The sequence below is a fragment of the Gallus gallus genome, chromosome 8 (assembly GCF_016699485.2).
Source record: "Gallus gallus isolate bGalGal1 chromosome 8, bGalGal1.mat.broiler.GRCg7b, whole genome shotgun sequence".
Taxonomy (NCBI): domain Eukaryota; kingdom Metazoa; phylum Chordata; class Aves; order Galliformes; family Phasianidae; genus Gallus; species Gallus gallus.
This window is the reverse complement of record NC_052539.1, coordinates 6,438,647-6,454,115: the sequence shown is the minus strand read 5'-3', so window position 1 is coordinate 6,454,115 and position 15,469 is coordinate 6,438,647. Positions and strand designations below refer to the sequence as shown.

Sequence of the window (15,469 nt, the reverse complement as noted above, 5' to 3'; positions counted from 1 at the left end):
CGATGGCCATTAGATACCACCTGCACTTTTCTCTGCCAGATGAAACCACCACTTTTGTTTTCTGCTGCCTGTTTCTGTTTTTTCTAACACGTTAAGAGGAAATATTGGCTATTGTTATTAACGCCAGCACCCGTGCCCCCCCTCCTCCCCCTTCCATGGCAAAACGCTGCATTTCCATCTGCCTCGGCTGGAGGCTGTCTGGAGAGAGCTCACCACGTAACTCCGACTCACCATCACCTCCATCACGCCAAAGGCCAGGAGGGCCCGACGGGCACAGCCCATGAGGCCGCGCCACCCCAAGAAAACAGAAAGAGGCAGACATCCCATCGTACCACAGAATGTTAGCTGAGCTGCCTCGGCCTAGAAATCATCTGGAGGTGTTGTCTCGGCCCCGGGTCCTGGCAGTGCCCGTAACGCAGGTTGTGGGGCAAAGGCGGTTCGTTTGTGAAGGAGCTCTGACGCTGTGGGCTGTCTGTTGCAGGAGAAGCGGATCGTGTCCCTGGACTCTGCCAACACGCGGCTGATGAGTGCCCTGACGCAGGTGAAGGAGCGCTACAGCATGCAAGTCCGCAATGGCATCTCCCCCACCAACCCCACCAAGCTTTCCATCACGGAGAATGGTGAATTCAAAAACAGCAGCTGCTAACTGGGCAGACGCTGCCGGCCATCTTCCCAGGAGAAGGGCAGGAGGGAGCGGACTGCAGAAACCCCACCGACGGCCCCCCTTCCCCGCCAGGTTTACATGTTGCTGCTAATAAAAAGGAAACAAGAGAGAACTCTGAACGGTGGGCTTTAATTCCCCACTCGAGGCCAGGAGAATCGGGCTCCCGAGAACAAGTCCTTCCATATCGCTGTGTAAATAGAGGGAGCTCTGGGCCATGTACAGAAGACGCCGATGTAATATACCAAAAGGAAGTGAATACTGTAGATTTTTTTTAATTATTGCTATTTTTATTATTTTTTTTTTCCTCTCGTTGAAAGCACTGCAGTCCTTGGAGAAGGAAGAGGGGAGTGTGAGTGCATGTGTGTTGTGGGTGAGAGAGCTGAGCTGTGGGTTACATTAGATAGCAGCTGTATATATCAGGCTGACCGATGCAAGTGCACGAGTGGAGTGAAATAGCAGCGAAATGAACTCTGTAACAAAACTCATCTGCTGATTTTATCCCTCTCTTCTCTACTTGTCCTTTATCCGAATGCCAACTCAATAGCAAACGTTTTAGCAAGACAATTAGCTCTTGCTGGCTCCTGTACCTGCCTCTGGTGGGATTCCAGCAAAATTCTGAGCAAGGTAGAATGTTGGAGCAGTGATCTTGTCTCCTTGCATTTGCACCCAGTCGAGCTTCCCAGCAAACAGACAGAGGGAATCTGCAGTTTTCAAGGTAGGATTCTTTCTCCCCCCCGTTGTAACGCAGTTTGTATTTTCTGTTTTGGGAATTTACAGACCTGTAAATACTTTTTTTTTTCTTTTTTTTTTTTTTTAATTATTATTTCAATCCAGTCTTTACTTTGTGCACCATGCAGTGACACCCTGAACACTCCATCAGGAGCACTCAGGTCAGTGTTCTGAGGAAAGGGCTAACCAAAGGGCACCCGTGCCCGGCCACTAGAATATTCTGTATGCAAAACTTCAGTTCTCCTGGCAGATTTCTTCAGCTCTGTCCTGTTCACTTTCACTGTTTCAGCCACCAGCTTAGCCAGTTTAGTTCCACATAAAGGCAAGAGCTTCCATTGCCACTGGAATTTGCCTTTCTCTGGATATGCTTAAGGGTTTTTGTTCTGAAGTTCTTTACACTCTTATTTTTCCTAAGGAATTCTGACTTAGCTTTCATCTCTAATTACTTTCAGTTGCATTTCATGGAAGCCTATATCCAGGCTGTGTGTCGGTGTGTTTATCATTGCAAGTACAAAGTGACCTTCTCGTGGCAGATTGTCAGCTGGTAAAAGATGAACAACCAGTGGTGCAGTATTGTCAGTTCTCATGATTTCATCATACACCCCAATACTCAGTTGGAGGCCCTTCTAAAGATTCTGAAGTCAAGTGGTGTGCGACTCCTCGCTTCCACTTGTTGATAGACGTTTGTAGCCCCTAACCTCTGAAGGTAAATGCCATTTTTGCAACAGCAGTCTTTGAATTAGATGGGTATACTTAATAACGTGTGTTATTTACCATTCCAACAAGTTCTGCAAATTGGAAGAGTTGATGTTGGAACCCCACAGGGGTGCCCTGGGTTGTCAAGCAAAAAGGAACAAGCCAATGAGATGAATGTGGGGGTACCTGCCTGAAATTGTGTAGTCTGGGACAAGGAGGAGGTCAGAGCTGATTATCCTTCCGGGCCTCAGTTAATGAATCTCTAGAACTGTACTACATTAAAAGATGTAGAGGTTTCTAAGCCAGTTCCGTAACTGCTTGAGACAGGCCCGTGTTACCCTGAACATGGAGGACTGGCAATACTGAGGCTCCAAATTCAGTGTCTGTTGTGGAGTTTGTTTGTTGTTTGCAAACGAATTCATCTCTGTGGGCAAACTTCAGTTTGTAACACAGAACGTTAACTGTTCCACCTTGGTTATGGTGAGTTGAGATGCTTAAGTTGAACACCATCAGACAAGTATGTTACATTTCTAACCATGGGTACATACAGAGACCACATCTCCTGCACTCTAGGAAGGAAACTGCTGTCACTTACATCTGAAGGAGACCTGTCTGCAGTGAGTTGGGATTTATCCTCAGTGCTCTGCTCTTTGCAGTCAAAGCCTCTCTCTGGCTGCCAAATGTGACTTGGTCCTACAGGCCCAGCAGCATCCTTGCCTGCTTCTTGGTGCTCAGTAATGATTTCTTTTCAGTACTGTCAGAATTGTCTTCCTGCTGTGGGTCACCACTGACTCTGATTTGATCCTCCAAGTGTGCCCGTCCATTCTTTCTCCTTTCCTTCCTCCTTTATGCATCACAGCCATAGGCACTCCATCCAGTGTCTTGTGAGTAGCTCTTTTACAAGAGCAACCCCTTTCTCAGTTGAGTATTTGTGAGTGATTTGCACCTCCCCTTTGCTGCGTGCTGCATCCTGGGAAGTTTGTTCCCAAAAGTACCCTTTGCAGGTGGGCATGTGTATTGCTCATTTAACATGCAGTGCAGACCACAGGGGCAAGAAGTCATGTGAATGCGTTGACTAGAGCAAGGCAGAAGCAGGTATGTCATTCTGACAGCATTTACCTAACATGGATTTGAGAAATCCATTGCAGCACAACTCCCCAGCTTTCCAGTCTTCCATCAGCAATTGCTTCCTGGACTGTATGGTTCAGTGCTACAGACTCCAAGGAGTCCACTTTGGTTTCTGCAGAGTAACGCAATAGGGGCAACATTTTAGTCCTGATTTCTTTAGAGGGGAAATAATACCTGTTGATACATGAGCTGTTTGGGATGTATCATTCTGAATAATGTACCTTCTCATGTGCATTTCTTAAGCTTATAGGCTGGGAAGAGCTGCTGTTCTGAAAGAATGTGACCCGTGGTATCATCCTCACAGCTTGTTGCTAGGCCAGCTGCATCTCTTCTATTTCAATTTCTACCCCAAAGTGCAAAATGTACTCCTCTGTCTCCTTGTACAGAGGAGAAGCTGCCCGTTGACCCGAAAGGGGGGTGAAGGTTGTGGACTCACAGTGCTGCAAGACTAAAATTGATGAGCTGCAGTACAAAATGTTGTGTTTCTGAGTTCTGCAGGCAGCTGTCTCTCCTGGTTTGTCACCAAGCAGCTTTCTAGAGAAATTTTAAGCTACTTTAAGCTGACAATATGTGAAAATGCCAGCTTCTGTTCTGTCCAGTCTGATAAAATTCAAGTCATACTGAACCACGTGGCAGCCAAAAGCTCTATCTCTTTTGGAACAAGAACCTCAGCTGGGCCCCATCTCATTCTTTCTAAGACTAACAGCCAATGGGTCTCTGCAGCAACAAGTGAGAAGGTAAACAGTGGAAAAATGTGATGATAAGCGTCATAGACTGTGGTTCATACAGCCAGCAAATAGATCAGGCTGTGCTAATGCTATTGCGAGCAACTGCTGCTGTCATTTAGAAACAGCTGAAGTAATCAAATGTAATAACCTGTCAGAGTAATGCTCCTGTATTTGTAGGTGTGAGGCAGGAAAGCTCCCCATCTCAGTCCTCGCTGGCCCCATCACTCAGTGCTGTCCTAGGACACTTCCAGACCACAGAGCCGCTCACAACAGAGCAAGCACAGCCGTGAGGTGTGTCCTGTGAATGCCCATTCTTTGCAGCTCAAGGAGTTCTCACCTTTTTGTAGGGGAAATAGGCAGATTTCACATCCAGAAGGACCAGCTGTGATATCCCTGGCGCGTTGGAAATGGGCAGCTGTGTGTCAAAGCACAGATTCACACAGCTCCACTTTTTCCAGCTTTCATTTGCTGTGGAATAACTCTAAGCAGGAGATCCAGAGCAGCATGGAAGGGGATGTGTACGCTTTCTAGTTAGAGAATATGAAGGGCATCAGTCATAAATTCTGTATCCATCCATCAGAGAAATGGATTTTACTCTCTGTTCTTGCAATTGCTTTGGGTTGGCTTAGGCTTGTTTTTACACCATATATTAATTTCATGTTTTAATGCTTTCTTTAACCACCAGCTTTTAACTGCATCTGCAGGGTCAGTGATGGAAGTCGGTCGGTTTTACAGCAGTGCCTGTGGAGTGTGCCAGCCGTGTCTGTGTGCTCAGATGGCCGCGTGTGTGTGAATTCTGCCTGTGTTCTGCAAACATGTCTGTGTTGTTTCTGGAGAACGAGTCCTGTCCGAGTCGAATCATTACATGTAAATAATAATAAAATCTTGCATTCGTGTGGTCAGCCACAGGTATCCAGCTGAGCATGACCGAGCAAAAGGGTTAAATTTGGGCTGATGCTCTTAGGTGTCTCCTTCTCTACAGTCAGCTGGCTCCCAGGAGAGAGAGCTTGTCATTGCAGGTCATGGCTGCCAGGAATCCTACCTGTAAAAATAGATTTTCTGTCTCAAGGGCCTTAATAAGAGTGTTGTTACACAGAACTGTTTTGCAACGATAGCTCTAAATAATTTATTTTTTATTTTGACGAAGTACACCTTAAGAAGTAATAAACTTGTTTTTTCAAGCCGTATTTTTATGCTAGTAGCACTGGACTGTTTGGTCTCTGAGATCCATTTCTGCATTTCATTGCCTGGGTTTGTTCTAAAGAAGATTTATTTTTGTTCTGTGAATAATTTTTGAAGGTTCTTGTAATATGTACAGATATAGATACATTTGAGGTCTTTTATTGATATTCCTACAAAGAATACAAATAAACTTTAACTTTAAACAGTTTGGACTCGGTAGACATGTGCTGCTTTCAAGTTGTGCTCTTTGTGTGCCACCCACTGCCAGGAGGCAGCTGCTGCTGTGGAGGGAGAGAGCGACGGGCTGTGGAGACGTGGAGAATCGCTCTGCTTCTCTGGGGCACGGGGTTTTCGTGTGCAATGGGAGGCAGTGGAAAGAGTTACCTGGGATTAATTAACGTGTTCCTGCCCCTCCTGCTGGCAATGTGAATGTGATCAGCCCAATTTCTTTTCTTGCTCAGTTCCTGTTTTCCAGGTTGTCGTGTGCCAGCCCAAAGCTGCAGACACACAGGGGAATGTTTAGTCACAGGTTCACGTCGGGTGCTGGATTTATCCTTTCATTTGTATGTGAGGTTTTGTTACAGTAAGAGGGAAAAAAAGACCATCATTGAATGTAAAATCTGCAAATCTATTATTGCTAATATTTTTTAATGGTTTTTTTTTTTTACATGCTGTTCTGTTTTCCCATAGCTCTGCAGCCTGCAAAATGCACACAGCCAACTTCTATCTGCTCCTGTCTACCTCCGCCCTGGCCCTGCGCTTTGTTCCGTTCGAGTTCCCTGCGTGTTCTGCCTTGTTCTTGCTTAGGCTGTTTTTCATGCCAAGGGTTGTCTCCTGCATGTCGGTACAGAACCCCAGCGGAGGGTGCCCGATGCTTCTGGGCACCAGGGCAGCACAAACAACATCACTGAAAGAGATGCATCTGTAAATTCCCACACCCGTGTCCTGTCTGTGTTGTCAGTGCTCACCCAGGAGTTTCCTGCTTTCCCGTGGCAGTTCCAAGCAGTGCCCACAGGGGAAGGCAGGCCCAGCTGCCAAGAAGTGGACAGGCAAACAGAGGCTGGTGAGACAAGGGGTAAGATGGGATGCAGACCTGATGTGGGGCTGTCATTCAGTACTGTGCTTACTGTCGTGGTTTTGGGATGGGGGAGCTGAAAATCTAACTGGGAGAGGGATGAGCAGGGAAAGGTGCGGGACTAGGAGGAGGGAAGAGGCAGCATGAGGGTGTGCGGGGTGAAGCAGGGGGAGGACGCTGAAGGAGAGCAGGAGCACTGTGCAAAGAGTTGGGATGGCAGTAGGAGAACACAGTCAAAGCTATAGGAAGCCCAGGCTTTTCTGTGTCTGTCCCAAAGCAGCTGAGAGAAGCGTTACATCCTTCTGTGTGAGTTAGATTCTGCTTTGCCTTGGATGTACTCTGTACTTCCCCTGTGCAAAACTCCTTTAATTGTGCAAATTCTTCACTCATTTCTAGATGTTCTGGACAACGTGTGTGGGGTTCTGCAGCATTCCTGTAGTTCACCTGCTCCAGTTGGGAGATTCTTTTGGAGAAGCTCCCCCCTAAGCCTCCTCCTGCCTGAAGGATGCGAGTGTGAAACCTTTGATGATGATTTCCTATGTGCAAGAATGTGTGCTGCTGCTTTAAGTAAGCAGCAGCTGCTGTTCAAATCCATTAGCAGGTGGAATACCAATTTGCTTACACTGAGATAATTAGTCTCATGAGAAGAGAGTCCTTGCTCTTACTACAAGCCATCTCGCATTGCTGTCCTTCACCTTTCTCCTAGTCCCACAGATTAAATGTCCTCAATGTCTCCAGAAGGTGTATTAAATTCCTGCTTTTTGCTCTTAGAGGTGGATCAAATAGCTTGCTCGTAGACATGAAGCCTGGCTCCCCTCAGTTCTTCTTGCAGAAGTATGAATACCTTGTCTGTACTGAGCTCCATGGGAACATGTAATCTGCTGATACAACTGGAAATGTGAGTTCTGTGGACCTGAACCCACTTTCCAGTATGCTGAGTCAGCCCAGCTCAACAGCAGAGCAGCTTTGGTTGAAGGAGAGAAATTACTATCCATACAGCAGGCTCCAGTGTAGCTGGCAGGAGCAGGGCCCTCAGGATAGAGGTTCTCCACACCTCTAAGCTTCTTCTGGCTTTGTTGTATGACCCTAAGGGCAGTCACCTTAATAATGGAGAGAAAGGGACCTTGAGGGACAAATGCCTGGTGTTGGCACTGTCAGTGAAGAATGACAGATGATGGCAGAAGCTAATGCGGAATGAAACATGAGCTGTACAGAGCCTCTCCAGGCTTCTGCTTGCAGCAGGGTACAGATGTTGAGAGCAGTTCTTATTTGCTTGGCAAGGAGGAAATCCTGCATGCAGTGAAGGAGGAAGAGCTACAGCGAAGTGGTAGCTGCATTTATTCATCCTGGACCCTACCTGAAAGCAGTTCGTGCATTGTTACTGTAGGAGCAGCTGTTATGTTGATGGGAGGGATGTTTTGCCTCCCTAAACCCACTACTCTTTTATATTCTCCCAGTCTTTAGAATCACATGGGATAAAATCAATTTTTGGAATTACGGACCCACTGTATTTACAAACAGATAACACTAATGGATGTAATCAAACAATTACTGAGAGTTACACAGCTCGTGACATCTCCTGATCTGGAACGCAGTGCTAGGGGAAGGAGGGGACATTTGCTGGCTGCTGTTTTCTCTCTTTCTTAGAGGGTGAGCCTTCCAGCTGGAGCCGCGGGCACTGCTCCCCTGCCCAGCAGCTGGCTGGGCTGTGACACCCCGTGCACATGCAGCAGCAGATTTCTGTGCATAAAGTCAATTTGCAGAGCCAGCATTGTCTCCGTAAGGAGGAATTGTCCTTACAGGTGACACTAGCCAGGAACGTCCAGTAAAAAAGCTGCTTTGTAAAGGCTTTTTAAAGGTGATGGGTGGATTTCAGTTCTCATTTGTCAGGGAATTAACTTATGCTTCCAACTTCACTGGGATACCTGGGGGCACCTGCGCCATCCCCTTTGGCCCCACAGTGCACATAAACTCGTGCCTACAAACAGGCATGCCTTTTTCCCTTTGTCTCACGTGTGGTTGAACAGTCCCTGTTCAGTGTTCAAAGCTTTGCTCTCCAGTAAAATCTCAGCGTGTGCCGGTTCCTTTAGCTCTTTCAAAGGACTCTTTTCAGGACTCCCCTGAAGGGAAGGCAGTGAAAGAGGAGAACTGGTATCCTTTTTCCTGCTAGCACCAGAAACCACCACAAATGGCTGTTTTATGTTGCTGGGTGTTTCTTAGGCTCACGAATTGTGGTAGAACTCAGATCCGATCGCAACTCTCATAACTGGGGTTAAGTGAAGCGCTGTCTTTCAGATTTTTCTCCATCACTGGGAAACTGTGAATGGTAGTTCCCTGCTATGCCAAGATCTGTGCTTTACAGGACTGTGTTTAGAAAGTCATTGCGACAGCAACCAATAAAGCTAGGAAATCTGATAAAGCATGCAGCATCTCTTTCGGGGTTGATTGAAGGGCAGAGAAATTGCTACTCCCTCAATAGCACGGTTGGCTTTTTGTGGGCTTTTTTCTTTTCTTGAAAGAAATCCATTCCCTGTGGGCAGATTCCGGATCGTGGCTTTGGCAAAATACGGAGCTGAAAAAGGAAAGTCCATCTGCCCCAACTGCTGACTTGACAACTGTGATGCTGGAGTAAGCTGCCTTCCTAAAATGGGGAGATAGAAGGGCTGAGGAGGCAGTGTGCGGCGTCCCTTTCGCCATTCACTATTGCGTGCACAGGAATGCTCTGTTCAATCACTGCTGACGTGTTTTTATGAGGCTTCTGCCAATGCGTTGGTGGTCTAACAGCTGCCAGGAAATTTTCCTGAAGGGCTAGATTGTGTTTTTTTTTTTTTGCCATAATGACTGTCCCCTAGGGAGTTAGCATAATATCACAAACATTAATGCTCCCACCTGTATGCAAAGCATTTCCTGTTCTGGTTAGTGACACAAGCTGAGTGTTAGCAGAGCTCCCGTGTTTGCTGCTAAGATGTATCAGCGTGAGGAGAGAGCATCAGTTATCCCAGAGATGAGAAATCCTGGGTTAAAAGCCATTTAAGGTTATAATGTTGGCGTTGGTTTTTCAAGTGAAGTTAGAAGCTACTGAAGTTATCTCATTAGCCACTAATTGCTGAGAGCCTGAATGTAAATTACAGTCATTCCTAGAAGAAGCTGGGTGGCAGTCCCAGCTCCAGGCATGGCTTTGCTTGTGGGTAACAAACAGGATTTTCAAAGGCAAGAATAGAAATGAGACTGCACCCAGAGGAGCCACTGTGTTACTATGCTGATACCGATTTATTCTCTCTAACTGGGACAAGCCTGTGGGATTTATGTCATTCTCTCATACATGCCCTTCTGCTTTGGGGTTTTTTGGTTTTTTTTTCCTTTTTTAGCCTTTTTCTTATCCTAAACAATTAAAATGGCTTTTGCTTCAATTATGTGATTCCTAATTTGGCATAAAGGTGGTAGGGCTGGCTGTGGGATTATCAGGCTGTCAGCAGATCAGTACTTTGGGTTCTGACCCCACCAACACAAAGCGGGGTGCAATGAAATAGTTTGAGATTTTATATTGACAATGAGGATTTCATACCATCCAGTAAGATGGTTGCAGATGACTGTGGTCACAGGCAGGATGTGCTTGGTGGTGAGGGCAGCTCTGGTGGACTCATCCAAATGGCAGCTTGGAGGTCTCACATCAGCTGATTGTGAACGTGGAGGAGTCCAACGGTGTTACATCTGCCCTACTTACAGCTGGCTCCGGTGCAGTTCATGGCAAGCTGGCTGCCCTTCTCAAGGGAAAGGTCACTCCAGCATCTGGAGGGAGAAAATCTTGGAGCTATGATTTCAGCCTAGCTGTGGTTCCTCCTTGGGAGGGTTGGCATTATCATCACTAAGACTCTGCACACAGCTTCCACAGTGTTTCTTTTAGTTTTGGTCTCTAAATACTTAAATAATGACTGACTGAGTACACGCTGTACTGGTACCAGGCTTTGTGGCTGTTCTTCTCTGATTTTTCCAGGTTCCAACTGCTTTTTTTTTTATTTTATTTTTTTGGCTTAGAAGAGCCACATCTATCCAAAGGGCTCCTCTTAGAATGAGTTTTGAATGAATTTGATAAATGAATCCTACTCATGACAGGAACATGCCCGTTGCTACAAGTGTTTCTTTAACCACTGCTCCCTTATCAGCATGAAAAACAGGTATGTTGAGTATCTTGGGTAAATACACTTGTGCAGAAGCTACAGGAGTACAAGTGTTATCAGCAAGCTGGTTCAGGGAAAACATTTGCAGTGCAGTATGCTAGGAATTGCTGTCAGTAATGCTCATCTTTCCTGAAAGCCTCAGGCCATTTCTGCTAATTTACTCCCATCCTCTCTTTGACAGTATCAAGATATGTCACTGTGACACAGTCCACATAGACTTCCCACACAAGTTGTCCACTAATTTATGTCTCACTGAAGTGCTGGGAACACAGAAAGCAGACAAAGCAGATGCTGACTTACTGAGTAGCAATCCTCTCACTCAGCTAGTCTAGAAATCTTTTATCTCATAGAATTGATATTTATTAGGAAAAATAGCTAGTGATTAATAGCTATACAGATGTTGTAAATAAATAGCTTAAAATGAAGAGTGCATGCACAGCAACAGTAACTGGCTTTCCTCATTTCGACATGGATGAGTCCTAAGTTGGACAAACCATGCTGGGATTTTCAGTCCTTGCTCGCATGGAGAGCAAAGTAAGCCCATGGCAGCAGAAGGCTTTAGTTGAAAAGTCCATCTAGTAGGAGCTGTGGGGAAGGATAAGCTGTTAGGCTGTCATACAGCTGCCATATAATGTTGTGTTTTTCATTTGTTCTGAATTTGGGCAAGACTCAGGCTCTGGGAATCAACACATACCTGATACCCAAACTGGCCTCCTTTCCTCCAGCTTGAAATCTACTCCCAAGCTCTCTAATGATGTTTGAGGAGATATCCTACAAATAAGGGAAATGGAAGATGGTGAACTGCTAGGCAAAAGATGCAAAGGAATGTAGATTCTAAGTGATACATTTCAAAATGAACAAATACAAAAACTTGTTACTGGATCTTCTCAAAAAGAGGAATAAAGCGTAAGAAAAAGCCAGAGGAGGTATCTTACGAAGAAGAAAAATTTTCTTGCTCTTTGGAGATGAAGGAAAGTGATAGCCACAGAAGATCACATTCCCAGTCCTGAAGTTCAGACAGAATCGAGGTGCAATAAAACACTGCGCTGCTACAGGCAGCAAGGAAAGCATCAGGAGTCTTTAATCTCTGCTTCATATCAGCAAGGAGTGATTCTGAGCAGCACTGAAAACTGGAAAATGGATGAAATAGCTGCTCTGTGGCATAGGCACGCTTGTGGGGCTGGACAGCTGACCAACAAGTGTAACAGAATTTGCTCCAGGAGTGCAGCCTACCTCCTTGTAGTGGGCCTTTGGAACTCAGGAAAAAAGTTTTCAAGACTTGAGGGGTAGAATAGATGGTAATGCTCAAGTCTGTAGCCTCCAGGCACAGTATTTCTGAAGGTTTATTGTGTTCTTTTACACGTATCCTCATTTCCTGTGGCACATTTCCAGCCCAACAAACAAGTTAAGGATCAAACATTGAGACTCTCAGTAAAAACTGTTTCTGTGGACAGGGGGTGGCTACATCTCTTGTTAGGAAGTTGGGGTCTTTCCATGTAAGGGAGATGCAGTAGATCTATCTAGCAGAGCTTTGGACAAATATGGGATAACCTGGAATGCTATTGCTAAAACAGAGATCAGAAGATTCTCCCAGATTGCAAGGTAAGAGTCTGTCTGAAAAGGGAAGTAGTTGATTGTGCTGAAACGTGATCTGCAGTTCTGCAGTCTTGTTTGATGTTTCTTTTGACCTCAGTACAAACAGCATACGTGCTAATTTGGGAGCCATCTTCAAACACACGAGGCCCGGAATATCTTGCAAAGTTAACTGAGTTACTTTAAAGTCTGGGATGAAAAGAACAATGGTTCAAGTGGGGAAAAGGAAGGAAACCATTAAAAGTAAATATGGAAGGAAGAATCTAATTGGGCTTGCGTGTTGTAATTCACTGCATAGAAATGCTTGATGGAATCTGCCTTGGCCTATCAGCTAGACAAACAGTGGGCTTAGCAATCAGTGTTGTTCTGTTTGCAACCATGCAAACCTTTCTGGAGCCATGGGAACACTGAGCAATTTGCATCTCCTTTGCAGGGATGGAAGTAACCTGTAAACCCTATCAGGTAATGTAGCTTCTCCCACATGATTAAAATGAATAGAAATGCTAAGAAGAATGGGAGCTGTGTTGTCACGTGGGCTGAGTTGTTTGCTCACTGGAAACAAGGCTTGAAAAGAGATTGTTTTTGTGCCAACTTGGGCAATATCTTGGAGGGTGCTAATTGTCTTGGGGATGGTCATCAGCTTATTTCAGTGAGTTACAGTGCACCGTCCTGTGAAGATTGGCTTCTGCAGCTCAATCCAAAGTGTGTACTGGGTAAGCGTGTCAGAAACAATCCTAATTAAATCCTGAATTAAGTTTATCTGCATCTGGAGATTTCAAAAGTATGTTCCCAGCAGAGGCTTTGTCGGGGCTTACCATCATGCTGAGCTACAACATAATGCCTTCCACGTAGGACTTCGCTTTATTCACTGTCTCTCTCCTGATGCACCCACTTTGCCAGGAACAGAAAATCAGTAGTAGCAAAACTTGCTCATTAATGCATTCTGCAAACTGCAATGGTGAGAAATTAGGTAAGATGTGCGCTTTCCTGATTCCCAGCCTTTCCTACCAGCCTCTTTCCTGATGTGCACATCTCTGGGGTCAGAAGAGCCCCTTGCAGAGGTGAATGCAAGTGACAATAGTGCTATCAAATCCCTGGAGCTGAGCTCTGACTGAAGCATTAGTGGCTATAAGGCACAAAATCATTATAGTCATCAGAGCATGAAGATTTCTGAGATGATGTGGACAAATCCAAAGGGTCCTTGCAGTCTGGCACAGAGCTTCAGCCATAATGAGCTGAAGTCCCAGTTGCATTTAATTCAATAGAAAGAGAAAGCTATAATGTTCTCTCTAAAACAATAAAAGCATTTCTGTCTGTTTATGTAGTCTTCCCATTTCCAGAGAGAAGTATTCACTGGTAAGCTGGAAGGAGCTTTAACAAGCTTCATTGTTTCTGTTTTATAGTGGGAGAAACTGAGTCAAGAAGGCAACATGACCTGCCCAGTGCTGCACAGCAAGTCAGTATTTCCTGACTCCTTCATTGGCTCTGTGCTGCATCTGTATTCCCAGTCATCCCAGCTACAACCTAATGTCTTTCTGTGATAGAAGCTGTGGCCTGGTCCAAGGTTTATTTCCAGAAGTGGTGCTCTGATTGTGATGGGTATCACACTGAGTAATGCAGTGATCTGGAAACAACAGCCATTGTCCTGTCTTTTTCCCTTGCCACATTTTTACCGTGCACAGTCTCAGCCTCTGTATTCTACAGATAATTCAGGCAAGATATAGAGAGCCTATAACCACGGAAGATTTTGAATGATTACCTTTTGTTTGCTCTTAATTCACGAATCTGCAAAATAGGGCAGAAATCTTGGAAAGGCTGAGACGTTTGTTCCTTTTACCCAAGGCAAAATGTAAATGTTCAACTTCCCAGTGTAAATGTAGCTTCATAACTTTTTTCAAATAATAAAATGGTTTCAAAATTACAATCTTCGTGGGGACTGTATCAGTTTTATGCTCAGCTTATGATACAGTATTGGCTGTCTTCAAAGATTACTGTTCATGCAATGTCAGACAAGTCACCATCACCTCTGCTGGTATGTAGAAAGTGGGAAAATCTCCTGTCGGTAACAGCACCTCCATCCCCTAAAGCTACACTTTTAATGCTTTGACCTGTGTCCCATTATCTCTGCACAGATACTACTTTTGTTTACCTGCCACGTTCTTGCCCTGCAGGCCAGTTTTACCGCAATGCTCCCCAGCAGTGTAGCCTTCAAGTGCAATTTCAGTAATTATGTTTGAAGGTTAATGTTTCATGAAAATATCTCAAAAGCATTTCTGCTCCTCAGCTTTACTGCTGTCTTTGGTAACAGCCTGCTTTTCTTTCTTGCTTGTTTGTTGTGGCCTAATAGTAACGTGTTTGGCAGCTTGATACCTGTTTTATCCAGGGCTTAATCAACCTGGTGGAACTTAAGAGAAATATGAACTGTGGGTTTGGTCATCGTTGGAAGGTGATGGGCTATGAATTTCTTTTTCTACCTAAAAAAAAAAAAAAAAAGTGATTATTAAAGGAAGTATTTGGAGCTGTGTCATCAAGCTGGATTTGGCCAAGATTTGGCCAAGATCCCCCAACACAAGAAGGACATGGAGCAGGTCCAGAGGAGGGTCACGAAGATGCTCAGAGAGCTGGAGCACCTTCCCTATGGGGATAGGCCGAGAGAGCTGGGGCTCTTCAGCCTGGAGAACAGAAGGCTCCAAGGACACCTTATAGCAGCCTTCCAGTACCTAAAGGGGCCTACAGGAAAGCTGGGGAGGGACTTTTTATAAGGGCAGGTAGTGATAGAACAAGGGGAAATGGTTTTAGGCTGGAAGAGGGTAGATTTAGACTAGATATTAGGAAGAAAGTCTTTACTGTGAGGGTGGTGAAACACTGGAACAGGTTGCCCAGTGAGGTTGTGGATACTCCTTCTCTGGAAGCATTCAAGGTCAGGCTGGATGGGACTGCGAGCAACCTGGTCTGGTGGGAGGTGTTCCTGTCTATAGCACGGGTGTTGGAACTAGATGATCTTAAAGGTCCCTTCCAACCCAAACCATTCTATGATTTAATCAAAGGCCAGAAACAAAGGGCCTGGGCTACAGACAAGAACAGAAGACAAAATATTTATCATCTTCTGGCTTGGCTTTATGACATAGAAAAGGGAAATGTGGGGAAAAAGAAGAAAAGATAATCTGACTGTAAAAACAATCCCTTTTCTTAGAAATTTTCCTGCCGTATTTCTAATAGGTTTTGCTTTCCCTATATCAAGTGTAAATACACACTTTCCATTTAAGAAATAAAATTCCTGCATTATAAAAATGCTCTAAATTGATAAGACAGTCCTAAGCCACCAAGAACACTTCTCAAAAAGTATGGAGGTGGGCTCAGATTGAGGGAGAATGGGGTCACGCTTTGTCAGAGCTGCTGCTGGCTTCGCCCACAGTATGCTCCAGACATTTGATTAACATGCAGAAAATGCTCTCATGTTTTCTTTCTCTCAGAATTGATGGGCAGTTCATTACAT

At 45.1% G+C, this 15,469-nt stretch overlaps 2 protein-coding genes and 1 long non-coding RNA gene across 25 annotated transcripts in view; 2 read left to right on the top strand and 1 right to left on the bottom strand.

The window, feature by feature from the left end:
• SYNGAP1 (synaptic Ras GTPase activating protein 1) overlaps window positions 1-5,332 on the top strand; it is a 153,945-nt gene extending 148,613 nt beyond the window's left edge. For 17 of the 19 annotated variants that reach the window (XM_015290514.4, XM_004943250.5, XM_015290513.3 and 14 more), the window contains one exon: window positions 482-5,332. In XM_015290514.4, coding sequence (XP_015146000.2) covers window positions 482-646 — 165 coding nt within the window. In that variant the 3' untranslated portion in view covers window positions 647-5,332. The remainder of the gene's footprint in view (window positions 1-481) is intronic. The other 2 variants (XR_006939969.1, XR_003076347.3) reach the window with 1 other exon arrangement.
• The window catches only part of RALGPS2 (Ral GEF with PH domain and SH3 binding motif 2), a 149,617-nt gene continuing 135,145 nt past the window's right edge, over window positions 998-15,469 (top strand). Inside the window, exon 1 of the mRNA XM_046944389.1 lies at window positions 998-6,202. The gene's annotated coding sequence lies outside the window, so the exon portion shown is untranslated. The remainder of the gene's footprint in view (window positions 6,203-15,469) is intronic.
• The window catches only part of LOC121111400, a 35,911-nt gene continuing 25,231 nt past the window's right edge, over window positions 4,790-15,469 (bottom strand). The window contains exons 3-5 of one of the 5 annotated variants that reach the window (XR_005861890.2): window positions 12,789-14,447; window positions 11,075-11,151; window positions 4,790-10,965 (exon numbers count right to left, since the gene is read on the bottom strand). This is a non-coding gene — a long non-coding RNA (uncharacterized LOC121111400). Of the gene's footprint in view, window positions 14,448-15,469 lie in introns of all 5 variants that reach the window. The other 4 variants (XR_005861889.2, XR_005861888.2, XR_005861887.2 and 1 more) reach the window with 4 other exon arrangements.